This window comes from Homarus americanus, unplaced genomic scaffold (assembly GCF_018991925.1).
Source record: "Homarus americanus isolate GMGI-L3 unplaced genomic scaffold, GMGI_Hamer_2.0 scaffold36970, whole genome shotgun sequence".
Taxonomy (NCBI): Eukaryota; Metazoa; Arthropoda; class Malacostraca; order Decapoda; family Nephropidae; genus Homarus; species Homarus americanus.
Window position 1 is genome coordinate 4,270,829 of NW_024740094.1, and position 11,838 is coordinate 4,282,666.

The 11,838-nt window shown below is 37.2% G+C and overlaps 1 protein-coding gene across 1 annotated transcript in view; it reads right to left on the bottom strand.

Annotated features, from left to right (window-relative positions):
- LOC121875174 overlaps positions 1–11,838 on the bottom strand; it is a gene marked incomplete in the record, with an annotated part of 178,084 nt that overhangs the window by 138,229 nt on the left and 28,017 nt on the right. Inside the window, 4 exon segments of the mRNA XM_042379611.1 lie at positions 6,371–6,544; positions 6,762–6,932; positions 8,726–9,786; positions 10,240–10,365. Of these exon segments, the coding sequence (XP_042235545.1) occupies positions 6,371–6,544; positions 6,762–6,932; positions 8,726–9,786; positions 10,240–10,365 (1,532 nt within the window).

An 11,838-nucleotide genomic window follows, 5' to 3' on the forward strand; every position in this document is an offset into this window, starting at 1 on the left:
TTGCCAAATAATTTGGTCTTAAAAACTCTAACTACACACAGGTATATACGGTAAATAAGGACATGGGGGGCCAGGGTTTTAAATATGCCCCACATATACGCGGATTTTTTAACATCCACGGGTATCTCTGCTACGTAACCCCCACGTATGTTAAGGGCCGACTGTACTGTACTCTAAACGACTTAAATTTTTATCTCTTGTGCACAATATATGAAGTCTATATTAAAATTACAGGTTGTACCTCTCTAGTCCGGCATTCTGTGGTCCGGAAACGCCCGTGGTCCGGAACGATTTTAGCTTGTCCAATAAGTAGATAGTTTTTTATCTGAATTATTATTATTATTATAACAGGAGTATTAAATTTTTGCCCCTCAGGCCCCAATGTGGGTCGGTGACCTATTCCCGGGTGGGCTAATCTCTGTAAAAAAATACAACAACAAAGCCGCGGGAAATTAAGGTTTGTTTACATCCGGCAGTTTGGCTGCTCTCTCTCTCTCTGCTTGTCTATACAGAGTACAACATTTAACCCTTCAATAAATATGAGCAGTAAATAAGTGTTGCTTTCATATTCTTATGTAGAGTAATGACGATATCTTTTCACATGTGCACACTTACATACAGCGAGTTCTGCTATAACGCGTGTTTTGACAACGCGAATTGGCTCTAACGCGATTGATGAATAGAGGAACAATATTTGTAAAACGCGAACGCGTTTGCTCTAACGCGATTCCACTAGAACGGTTGTTGTGGCTTGGCGCGGGGTTATGCAGTGTTTACAGTTCACGTTCGACATCATACTATGTTCAATTGAGTTATGTGTTTTGTTTGTCAACAATTGCAGAAATAATGTATGTAATATTTATGTATGCAGTATACCTATATATTACAGTATATGTAAATTGTAAAATTTTATATAAAAGAGAAAATCAAATTACATAGCGTTTTACACCCGCGCTCTCTTTACATCACACAGTGTTTACAGTTCACGTTCGACATCACATATTCAATTGATTTATGTGTTTTGTTTGTGAAGAATTGCAGAAATAATTTATGTAATATTTATGTGTGTGTGATGTAAACAGAGCGCTTGGCCTCTCTCTCTCTCTCTCTGTATGAATGGAATTCGTGGTTTAGAGTGAGTGAATACTACTACTTAAACACATCAATACTATGTTAATTGATCACTGTATAATAAATTCATTCACTCATAATTTCAAATTCCCTTATCATCCTGTGTTATATACAGAAATACTCGAGTCCCTGAGCGAGTACACAAAAAGAAAACAGAGGACTAAGACATCCTGAAGTGGGTAGAGAACGGACATCTCTACTGGGGGACTCAAACGTTTCTCATGTTTTGTGGGCGCCCTAGCATAATATGAATAATATGTAAATTACAATTTATATATATATATATATATATATATATATATATATATATATATATATATATATATATATATATATATATATATATATATATATATATATATATATATATATATATATATATATATGTAAATTGTAAAAATTAAAATAAAAGAGAAAAACTAGATATGTAGCGTTTAAAGTGTTAAAGTGTACTGTACAGTGCTGTCGCTTGGCGCGGGGTTATGCAGTGTTTACAGTTCACGTTCGACATCACATGTTCAATTGATTTATGTGTTTTTTTGGTGAACCATTGCAGAAATAATTTATGTAATATTTATGTATACAGTATACCTGTACAGTATATGTAAATTGTAAAATTTTAAATAAGAGAGAAAAACAAAATACGTAGTGTTTTAGACCTGCGCGCTCTGTTTACTCCACAAGATCAGTTTGAAACATGTGTGAAGTTTTTAAGTGTCCTCAGTGATTTCTGATTACTATTTCTCCAATTTTGTGACTATGGAAAAGAAGAATATCTCCGGGAAGTGTTCTGGTGATCGCATTTCCGGTGGTGATCGTAAAAGAAAGGCTATAACACTTGAAGAAAAGCTTGATGTTATCAATTGTTTTGAAAATAAGGAAAGAACATGTGATATTGTGCATGCAACGGGAATAAAAGAATCTACTTTATGCACCATTAGAGACAATGCAGCAAAGATTAAAGCAAGCAGTATGCTGGAAAAACCTTGAGTGCTAGCAAAAGTGTGAGATCACGGCCAAAGGAACTTGAGGAGATGGAATGGCTTCTAAGTGTTTGGATAGAAGATCAAACGAAAAAGCAATCTGGGACCAGCTTCCTCACCATTAAAGAGAAAGCCTTATCATTATATGAGGACCTAAAGAAAAACTGCACCTGATACTGATGATGACGATGACAACTGTCAAATCCTGTCTGCATGACTCCTCAACCTCAACATCAACCTTCTCCCCCATCAAGTTATATTCATATTTTTTCAAGGTAAAGTGCAACATTTACTGTATGATTTCATTATTAGATATGAATATAACATTTATTTAGACTGTGCTATCCTTTATGTTAGGCTAACTACGAAATTTTTTTCGATTTCGAGTAATCTGCACGTAACCCCATTTTCTCCATAAGCCCTGTTATTTCTATTACGCGAATTTCTATAAGACGATGTTTCACAAGAACACAACTATCGCGTTATAGCCGAACTGACTGTACGCGCAGTCTCACATTTTGTTTTTACCATTAGTGGTTAGCTACTTATATTGTTCCATTTATTAACATTAAATAACATTACAGGTACTTCAAACAACCATATTAATTTTTTTTACATTAATTTTACTACAGCTACAATCAGGGCCTTATTTTCTTCAGTTTTATATGGAGAACCAATCAGTCACTGGTTTTGTAAGCTTTAACGTAAGCAATGCCGGCAGCCGTCTCGTCTCCTCTAATATTCCACGTATTATTAATAAATTGTATTGTTAATTTTGCACACACAAACATTAATTCAATAAAAACAAATTCAGAAACATTAATTAAAATATATATGAACAGTAAATAAGTGTTGCTTTCATATTCTTAAGTAAAGTAATGACGATATGTTTTCACGTGTGCGCACTTACATACGCGTTCTCTCTTTTTTCTTTACCATTATCGTTAGCTACTTCTATTGTTCCATTTATTAACATTAAATAACATTACTTAAACAACCATATTAATTTTACTACAGCTACAACCAAGGTCTTATTTTCTTCAGTTTTATATGTAGAACCAGTCAGTCACTGGTTTTGTAATCAACGAAAACAATGCTGTGTCATTTCCTCGTGTGTTTTAATATTCTACGTATTATTAATGAATTGTATTGCTCATTTTGCACACAAACATTAATTCAATAAAAAAGACATTCAGTAATAAACAATAATGAATCTTTTGTACATAAGAGAAATGACGCTGTTTACACGATTATGCACGTCGTCTGCACGTTGGCGGGCCGTTCAAACCCGTCAAAATTCAAGTTTCCGCCGTCATTTTTTTTTTTGTTACAATAAAATACGTTGAATTAAAAACTCGCGAATTTTGAGAAGCTACTATATGACATTTAACTCTCCAATATGTCTTCAAAGAGACCATGATGCAGAGAAAGTGGTGCTAGTGCTTCCAAGCATAAACACAAGTCACTATTTATCCAGGAAAAGGGTGAATTTCCATGGTCCGGCAATTTCCATGGTCCAGCACCGGTCAGGTCCCGAGGTTGCCGGACTAGAGAAGTACAACCTGTATTTGCAGTCTTGCAAGGATTCCAGCAATGCAATTTACATTTTGCTAATTTTAGTCTGACATTTTATAAGATTAAAGCTTTAAGCTAAAAACCACAGTCACCCTTACCGGAAGTCGGAGAGGAGTTGATTTATTATGACAGCTGAGCCGGAGCGCAGACAACGGTTACCTAGTGGTATCTATTTCTCTCTCATATAGGAGGAGTTTATGTTTTTATCTTATAAAATGTCAAGAATTGACTTAAGAGAATATAATAAGCATTGCTGGAATTCTTGTAAGATAGGGATTAATTTGAGTATAAACATGCTAGTTTGCAATAGACAATTTTTTTTTATAATTTATCTCTTGTGCAAAATACATGATGTCTGTATTCAAATTATTCACTGTCTTGCAAGGATTCCAGCAATGTAATTTATATTCTGCTAAATTTAGTCAATGCCATTTTATGTCAAGTTTAGTCACATTTATTGGCCTCCAGAACTTAACCCTATTTTCCCCATTGATTACATGTAATTATGTATCACGATTAAGTATATAGCGAACATCCTTGGACCCTATCTAGCGATATTTCCCGACCCTACTGTATCCTGTATCACACTTGTCAGTCACTCACTCTTGCAGCAATAAAAGAAATCTATTATGATCTAATGGGGGGGCCTCTGGCTCTTCAAAAAAACATCCCCTGATTACTGAACAGAAGAGAGTTGTGTGGACTATGACCTACTTGAAAAAACTGATGACACTAACGAACAATTTGCTAAATTAAAAATTTTAAAATTCGATGATATTAACACCTACTGCTGTGCCCTATTTGTTTACAAATATGTCACTCACTTGATTGACAATAATTATTTCCAGTTCCGGAATAACCAGAGATACAATTTAAGGTACCAAGAACTACTAAGACCACCCTCCATGTGCTCCTCTCAGTCCCAGACCATAAAATATCACGGTGTGAAGGTGTAGAACAACTTACCCCCACCCATCCGAGCAAAGACTAAGCTCCCTTCCTTTAAATCATCTCTTAAAAAATATTTATTGTCCAAGTATTAATAACCTTGTAACACCTACTATATATTCCTGCTTTTATTGTACCACCAACACCATTATATCATAGATTGTCATGTTGATAGATAGAAACTAACATTGCAATAATTATAGAAGTTGTCGACTAGACATGATACTGACAGCTTTGTCCTCTTGTTCCACCATAATACAACCCATGTTGTACTGCTTCCCTCCCTTACCATATTTATGTATATCAACACCAATGTAACATATGTATATACTTATAATATAATTGTAAAAAAAAAATCATAAAATAAAATAAATAAGTGATAACCGTGGTAACATTCTGATATGTTCTTACTACCACCATGTTACGTGTACTATTCCAGATGATACTAAATGTGACATAATACTTCCTTGAGATGAATGTACAGCATATATCAAGTGCCTTGAAGAAAGCTCAGGCTCTCAACTGGCTCAGCCATTTTAATATTGTTTCTATTATCAACTCTGTATCTGTATTTTTCTGGCTAAATAAACTGTTTCAATATCAATGTTTCAAAGGCATACAGGCTAGAGGCTCATGTTGATGGTAGGAAGTCTGTGAAGGATTGCATTTCTGCAATGTTGTGTACCAATACAGATGGTAGCCATACTGTACGCTTAACCAGTGATCATTGATAAAGCTAAGTATCCCCGTGCTGTCAAAAATATCAAGGACAACTCCCTGTGCATTACAAAGATAATAAGAATGCTTGGTTCACTGGGAACATAGACAGTATAGGTCATGGTTCCATAAGCACTTTATACCTGAAGTGGTTAAGTTCCAGATGGATAATCTGAAAATTGAGCATGAGAATGTGAGACACGCTACTCTTGCACACCCTAACGTGGAGGATAAAAATAAAGTGATGTTCCTGCCTGCAAACACAACTTCTGTGTTACAACCTATGGATCAGGATATGATTGAGTCCTGCAAGCAACTGTATCGGAAAAAAACAATTGACAGGCTGAAGGTTGGCAACAAGAGCCTGTGTCTATTTTGTCTAATACATGGAAAATGTTGATAGAGGGCACTGATGTTGAGGTGGACTTCCTTGGTTTTGGAGTGGATAATTTTATTAACCTTGCACATAAGAGGTGGTTAGAAGGATGTAGCAGAAGACGAAATTACCGAGTGGTTGCTTGTGGATGCTGATGACCCAGGCTACTTCCATGCAACAGAAGATATTGTAGCAAGTGTTATGGAAACACCTGATGAACCAAAGGAAGATGAGAGTGAGGATGACTCGTCAGATTCCAAGGTTAATAATTATCTGAGGTGCGAGATGGTTTGGACAAAACATTGTTGTGGATTGAAAGCCAAAGTGTATCAGAAATGCAGAAGTACTACCCAGTGCTAATAGACTTACATACCTGTGTGATCAATCAGGAACATGCATAACTAAAACACCTCAAGTCAGATTTGCGTGTAACCCCCAATTTGCCAACGTATTTCCTTGACTCCGACAATGATTAAAACAAGAAATAAATGCTAGTTTTAAGTGCATACTGCTGTAAATTTAAGTGCAACTACTGTACAGATAGATATAAGTGAAACTAAATATAAATGAAACAAAATACAGAGTAAGTGTAACTGCTGTACACTAAATAGAAAGTGTATTTAAATATGCCATAGCTAACCTATGTGAGTGTCGCGATCGTGTCCTTGTGCCAAACGGCCCCCGCTGTAGTCGGGCCACACATCTGGGGCTAGTACGAGACCAGTGCCGCATTAGACGCAAGGATGGAGGGTTGACACCAGGTCCAAGGCGAGGGGGTGGCACCTGAGGATCATCTTCTCCAGTGTCTCCATTCCTATGGTGAGTATTGAAAACAGGGTTTAAAATATAGATGACAATACTGTACAACATAAATATTTGGCATTAATTATTTGACAGATGTGATGATTCTTTCAAAATTTGCTCTAAACAATGTGATCTTGGGTCATCTTATCTTCCTCAATCAATAACTTTCCACATACAAACCATGACAAACCGAGATTGATGAAATAAAAATCACAACAAAATGTTACCTGTGACTGGTTGGGTTACTAATTTCTGGTGTAGGTCCACTGAGATCCTCCATTGACTGGTCCACAGACATGCGTAAGGAATGGATCTGGTGCTGAATGTCATACAACATGGAGCGGATCTGTTGCAACCGCAGAATCTCGTGTGTGTGCCGAGTAATTTCCAAGTGTGCTCTGAGGGAGACGAAAAATTGTACTGGTGATTTATCTGCATTTAAATTCCTTACATTAATTAACAAATATTTTGCAAACTGGTATCAGTATAAAAAGAAAAAAAATGTGAAATGCTTAAATATAAATTGATAAGTGCATAATGCTCAACCAACTTAAAAGTGAAGTCTTGAAAAATGTGACAATAATCATGCCTAACTGTAGAGATGTCCACCAACATATAGTCTAAGCTGTGTGCACAAGGCAAGTCATGAAACACTCAGGAGAGAAAGAACACATTCCTGATCCAGACAGTGAAAACAAACAACACATAAGTACAGCTACCTTATGTTAAGGATATAAAAAAAAACTTTCTTTATAAATTGTTGGCAATACAATTCAATGAAGATACCATACAGTATAAAAGTTTCTGTACACAAACATGAGGTAAGCTTTCATTTCTTGTTTCCTTTCCATCAAAAGTTTTGAAAAACTAGATTTTGTACTCAACAAAAACACACCAGAAAAGAGAAGAAATGAATAGACAGTTGACAAAAGACTGTAGAAACCTCTAGTTTCTTAAATGTCGATTGAAACTGGTTTAGAAATGTTCTTCAGATGTGGTGGCAGGAGTCTCTGCTACCCATAACACTAATACTCTTAACAAGGTCTCTGATGCTTTAAACAAAGTATCACCTCACACATTTTAGCACTAACTGTTAACAAAATTGTCTGGCAGATATTGTACTTAAAAGGATGTAGAACTGAGGCCTGAAACACCATTTTATGGCTAAGACAGCAGGAGACTAGTGACATGCAGTATACCACTGCCTGCAGCTATAGTGCACAATCATCAACATAGACACACATTCCTGATGGACAATATATTGCTAAAAGTGATGATGAATGCATTTCAACATTCTTATCCATTTAAATCCAATAATTTTGTGAAGGACCCGTGAGGCTAATCAGGTTACATAGGACAACTAACTTCAGCTCAAACTCACATGACAAGCAAACATCTATAAAGTAGCCTGAATTGTGAAGTGCAACCCTCATGAAACAGAACAACACTGATCTGGCCTTATGCTTTCTCCAGCCAAACAGCATGAAGTTAGAATTCTTACTGTAGATATTTTGATACACAAACTGTACTCAAAATTGAACATTGTAATTTTCCTCAGGAATGTCAATGAAGAGAAATAGAGAATAAAAAAGAAAACTGATGACACTTTAATGTCATTTCTATAAGCTAGTTTGAACTACTTTACACGATTTCTTCTGCCTTTGACTCAGATTTTTTTTTGGGGGGGGAGGGGGGGGGGGGATCTTTGCAACTCTCAAAGATCAACCTTAATTTTGGTCTCAACTTTAAAAAGGGTCTCCAAGAGAAAAAAAGAAGTCGCCCCCTAAAACACCTACAATTTGTTAATCTAATAGTGTACTAGAAAACAATTTGATACAGATAATAATGTACAACTAACTTCTGTATTTAAAAAAGGTTAGCATTTACCATCATTTGTCAAGTAAATGACCAATACCAATGCATTCCAATTATGCAGCAATTCCAAGTCCTTCTTCCAGTGACTCCCAGTGATATAAAATCACACTTAGGAATAATTGTAACATTTACAATATAACTGCAGATCTTGATAATTTTCAATAAAATGAATTACATATTGTATTTAAATATTGGGAAACTGCAACATATTTGAACACACACACACAAAACAGTTCTAGTATACAGGACATTTGCATTATCTATCACTATGTAGTAATCTATACTGTTATAAAACAAAAGAAAACTTGATATTTACACGCATATTCTCTGCATATTTTCAATGTGTCGACTGAGGAGCTGGACCCCAAACTGAGGATCCAGCGTAGAGGATGTGGGATACAGTGAAGGTGACAAGGGGGAAGACATTCCCGACAGTCCAGAAGGTCCAGGAATGGCAAGGTCCTCGTTGGGGTCACTGGGAGGAGTCAGTGGCATGGGTGATATTGGAGGAATGCGAGGCAAAGGTGGAAGGTCTCTTTGGTTGTTCTGGGGCTCACTCGGGCTCTCACTTCTTCTTGTGTCTGTCTCCCTTAATTGTGAGTCTCTTACTGTGTTTCCCTGGGAGGTCACGTCTAGGCCACTAGAATGTACTTCACTACTTCCTCCACTACCCGGACCACTGTTATCCTGGGTACCATCAGGTCTAACACCACCATCACCACTCACACCATCCACCTCACTACTCTGACTACGACCTAAACCGGTCTCACTCCTATTTTCTCGCTGTAATCGACAGCGTCCAAAGTGAATCACTGATGTGCCACATGGGAAGTAATCAACGTGTATTCCTGCACGTTCTGACTGAGACCCTGTTGATCGCAAATTAGGCGTTCCTTGACTCAAGGTATCTTCATCGTCACTAGCCCTATCATCTGTCCCTCGATAATTTCTTCTTTCAGTAACACTACTTTCACTTCTCCGCGTTCCAGACACCCCTTCTTCACCCCCCATTGGTGCCCTGTGATCCCCGGGTCCACTCTGAGCACCCGAGTCCCCTAAACTATGAACACTAGACGCCTCTCCAGCACTGTCGGAATCCTGACCAGGCCGATGCAGCCTTGATGTCCACAATAATGAAAGGCGAGTATTTCTCTCAGATACACCACTTGTTCCACTAGTGGCTGAGGAACTAGAATCTAGGCTGGAGGAAGAGGCACTATCATCACTAATAATTTGCCGTAGAGTCCGAACAGCACTCAAGCCATAATCCTCCTCCAGTCTTAGATTCAATTCATTGGAAGCTTGAGTGTCACGACCTAACTGACCATCTGGAGCCCAAGATGACCGCCCTCTTGAGTTCTCACCATTAGATGATTCCTGAGAATAGACAAATCTTATAATAGCATCAAGAATTCAGCAACATTAAAGAAACTAAAAATACGATGTGACAGGCTTCATCTTTCATCTTTTATAATTATCGTCTACATGGAGAAGAAAAGGAGAAAAATTATGGAAAATGGACAGACCAACACACCTCTTGTACATAAATAAGGGTAAGAAACTGGAACACTCACAATTAATTTAACAATATATTTACATGTCTGGTAAATCAACAAAGTACAGTACTGTACTGTACTATGGCTGGGAGGAGTTCTGGTAGATGGGTATGATTAAAGTGGTTACTTAAACAAACACAACCAGGATTTTAGAATCTTTTTCTGAGCATACTTTATTTCATGTCCACAATCCCTTAAACTCTTATCCACAATTACAGTACAGTATATAATTCCATCAATAAATATTTTATGGTAATACTCTATCCCAAATTACCTGATTCTGAGTGTTTCCTCTTCTTTCTTCAGTCACTTGCCGAGCAAACTGACGAGCTTGGTTTAGTAGAGCTTGTTGTCCCAGAGTTGCTGGTGGTGGCTCTATGGGATCTGTACCTCTGTCAATCTGCGACAAGTTTGTAGAATATAAATACAAATAAGCTTTACAAAAGGCCTTACTATAATCACTTAATCTGTTTCAGTCTAATAGAAACATTTATTAAAAATAAATAGTCAGCAAGACCAATCAATATCAAAGTTACGTTTCACTTCTGTCAACTGGTCACACTGAGAGAGAGCAAGTGCAACCATTTTCAATTTCATTTCTTTATACTGCAGTACACAGGAAAGAGATTTTATAATATTTGACTATTTAACTAAGGATAAAAGTTTTTAGTTAAGCATTTCTCAGCTGTCAAAATACACCAATTCCTCTCTACACATCCTCCTCACTAAGCCTTCAGGCTCTTCAATCACAACTACACTCAGTCCTATTTTATTGCCAATTACATGCTCAATGTGTCCATGCATTTTTATGTGCAGTACCATTAAAAATTATTCTCTATCTATTTCGAGTGCACAATCATTGTTAGTGCTATTAAAGATACCCAATGAAGATACCATATCATGCTCATAGGTAAAATACTTGTATAATGCTCTCATGAACTCAACTCTTTTGAAACCATATTATGCTGACCTCTTATAAAACTGTTTCTTATAGCACTATTTTCCTGCAACTCAGCAAGAGCATTATGAGGCATGTTTGTACATTTCTTGAGAACATCCTACTAGCTGACCCATCCTAATAGCTAACTCTCCATTACTTACTGACTCACCCTACTAGTTAACTCATCTTACTAGCTGATTCACCCTACTTGCTGACTCACCCTACTCACTGACTCACCCTACTCACTGACTCACCCTACTCACTGACTCACCCTACTTACTGACTCACCTACTAGCTAATTCACCCTACTAGCTGACTCACCCTACTCAGTGACTCATCCTACCAGTTGGCTCACCATACTGGGTGATCACTATACTAGCTAACTGTACCTACTAGCCAACTGACCCTACTAGCTAACTCACCTTACTAACCAACTCAACCTACTAGCTAACTCACCCTTGTAATAATGTCATGTTTTTAGAGTAGAATTATAAAGACATGGTTTAGAGAAACAGTTATAAATTCAATTTTGCGCCATAATCTCACCTAGCATCCCACCATAACTCCCAATGTGGCAGTACAGTGTTCCCACCTAAGCCTGTAGGACCTTCTGTACCTACACCTTAGCCAATCACCGTGGACTGTGATGTCATGGGCACAGCCGAGTTGATTGGGTGTGGTCTGGACGTTTCATACCCAGTAGGAAGTGTGCTCGATTTCAAACAGTATGCCTTAGTTAGGTTGTGAGTCAGTGAACATGGCCGGCATTATTGGCGGATGGAGTAACAATAAGTACTGTAATAAGTCCACTTTAGGTATTTATCCATTTTTCAAAATGTGTTGTGATTCAAGTGACCTTATTTAACTAGCTAGGAGAGTAGGTTGTTTGAAAGTGTAATTGTCCATTCTCAATAACGTTAATAAATGAAGAGC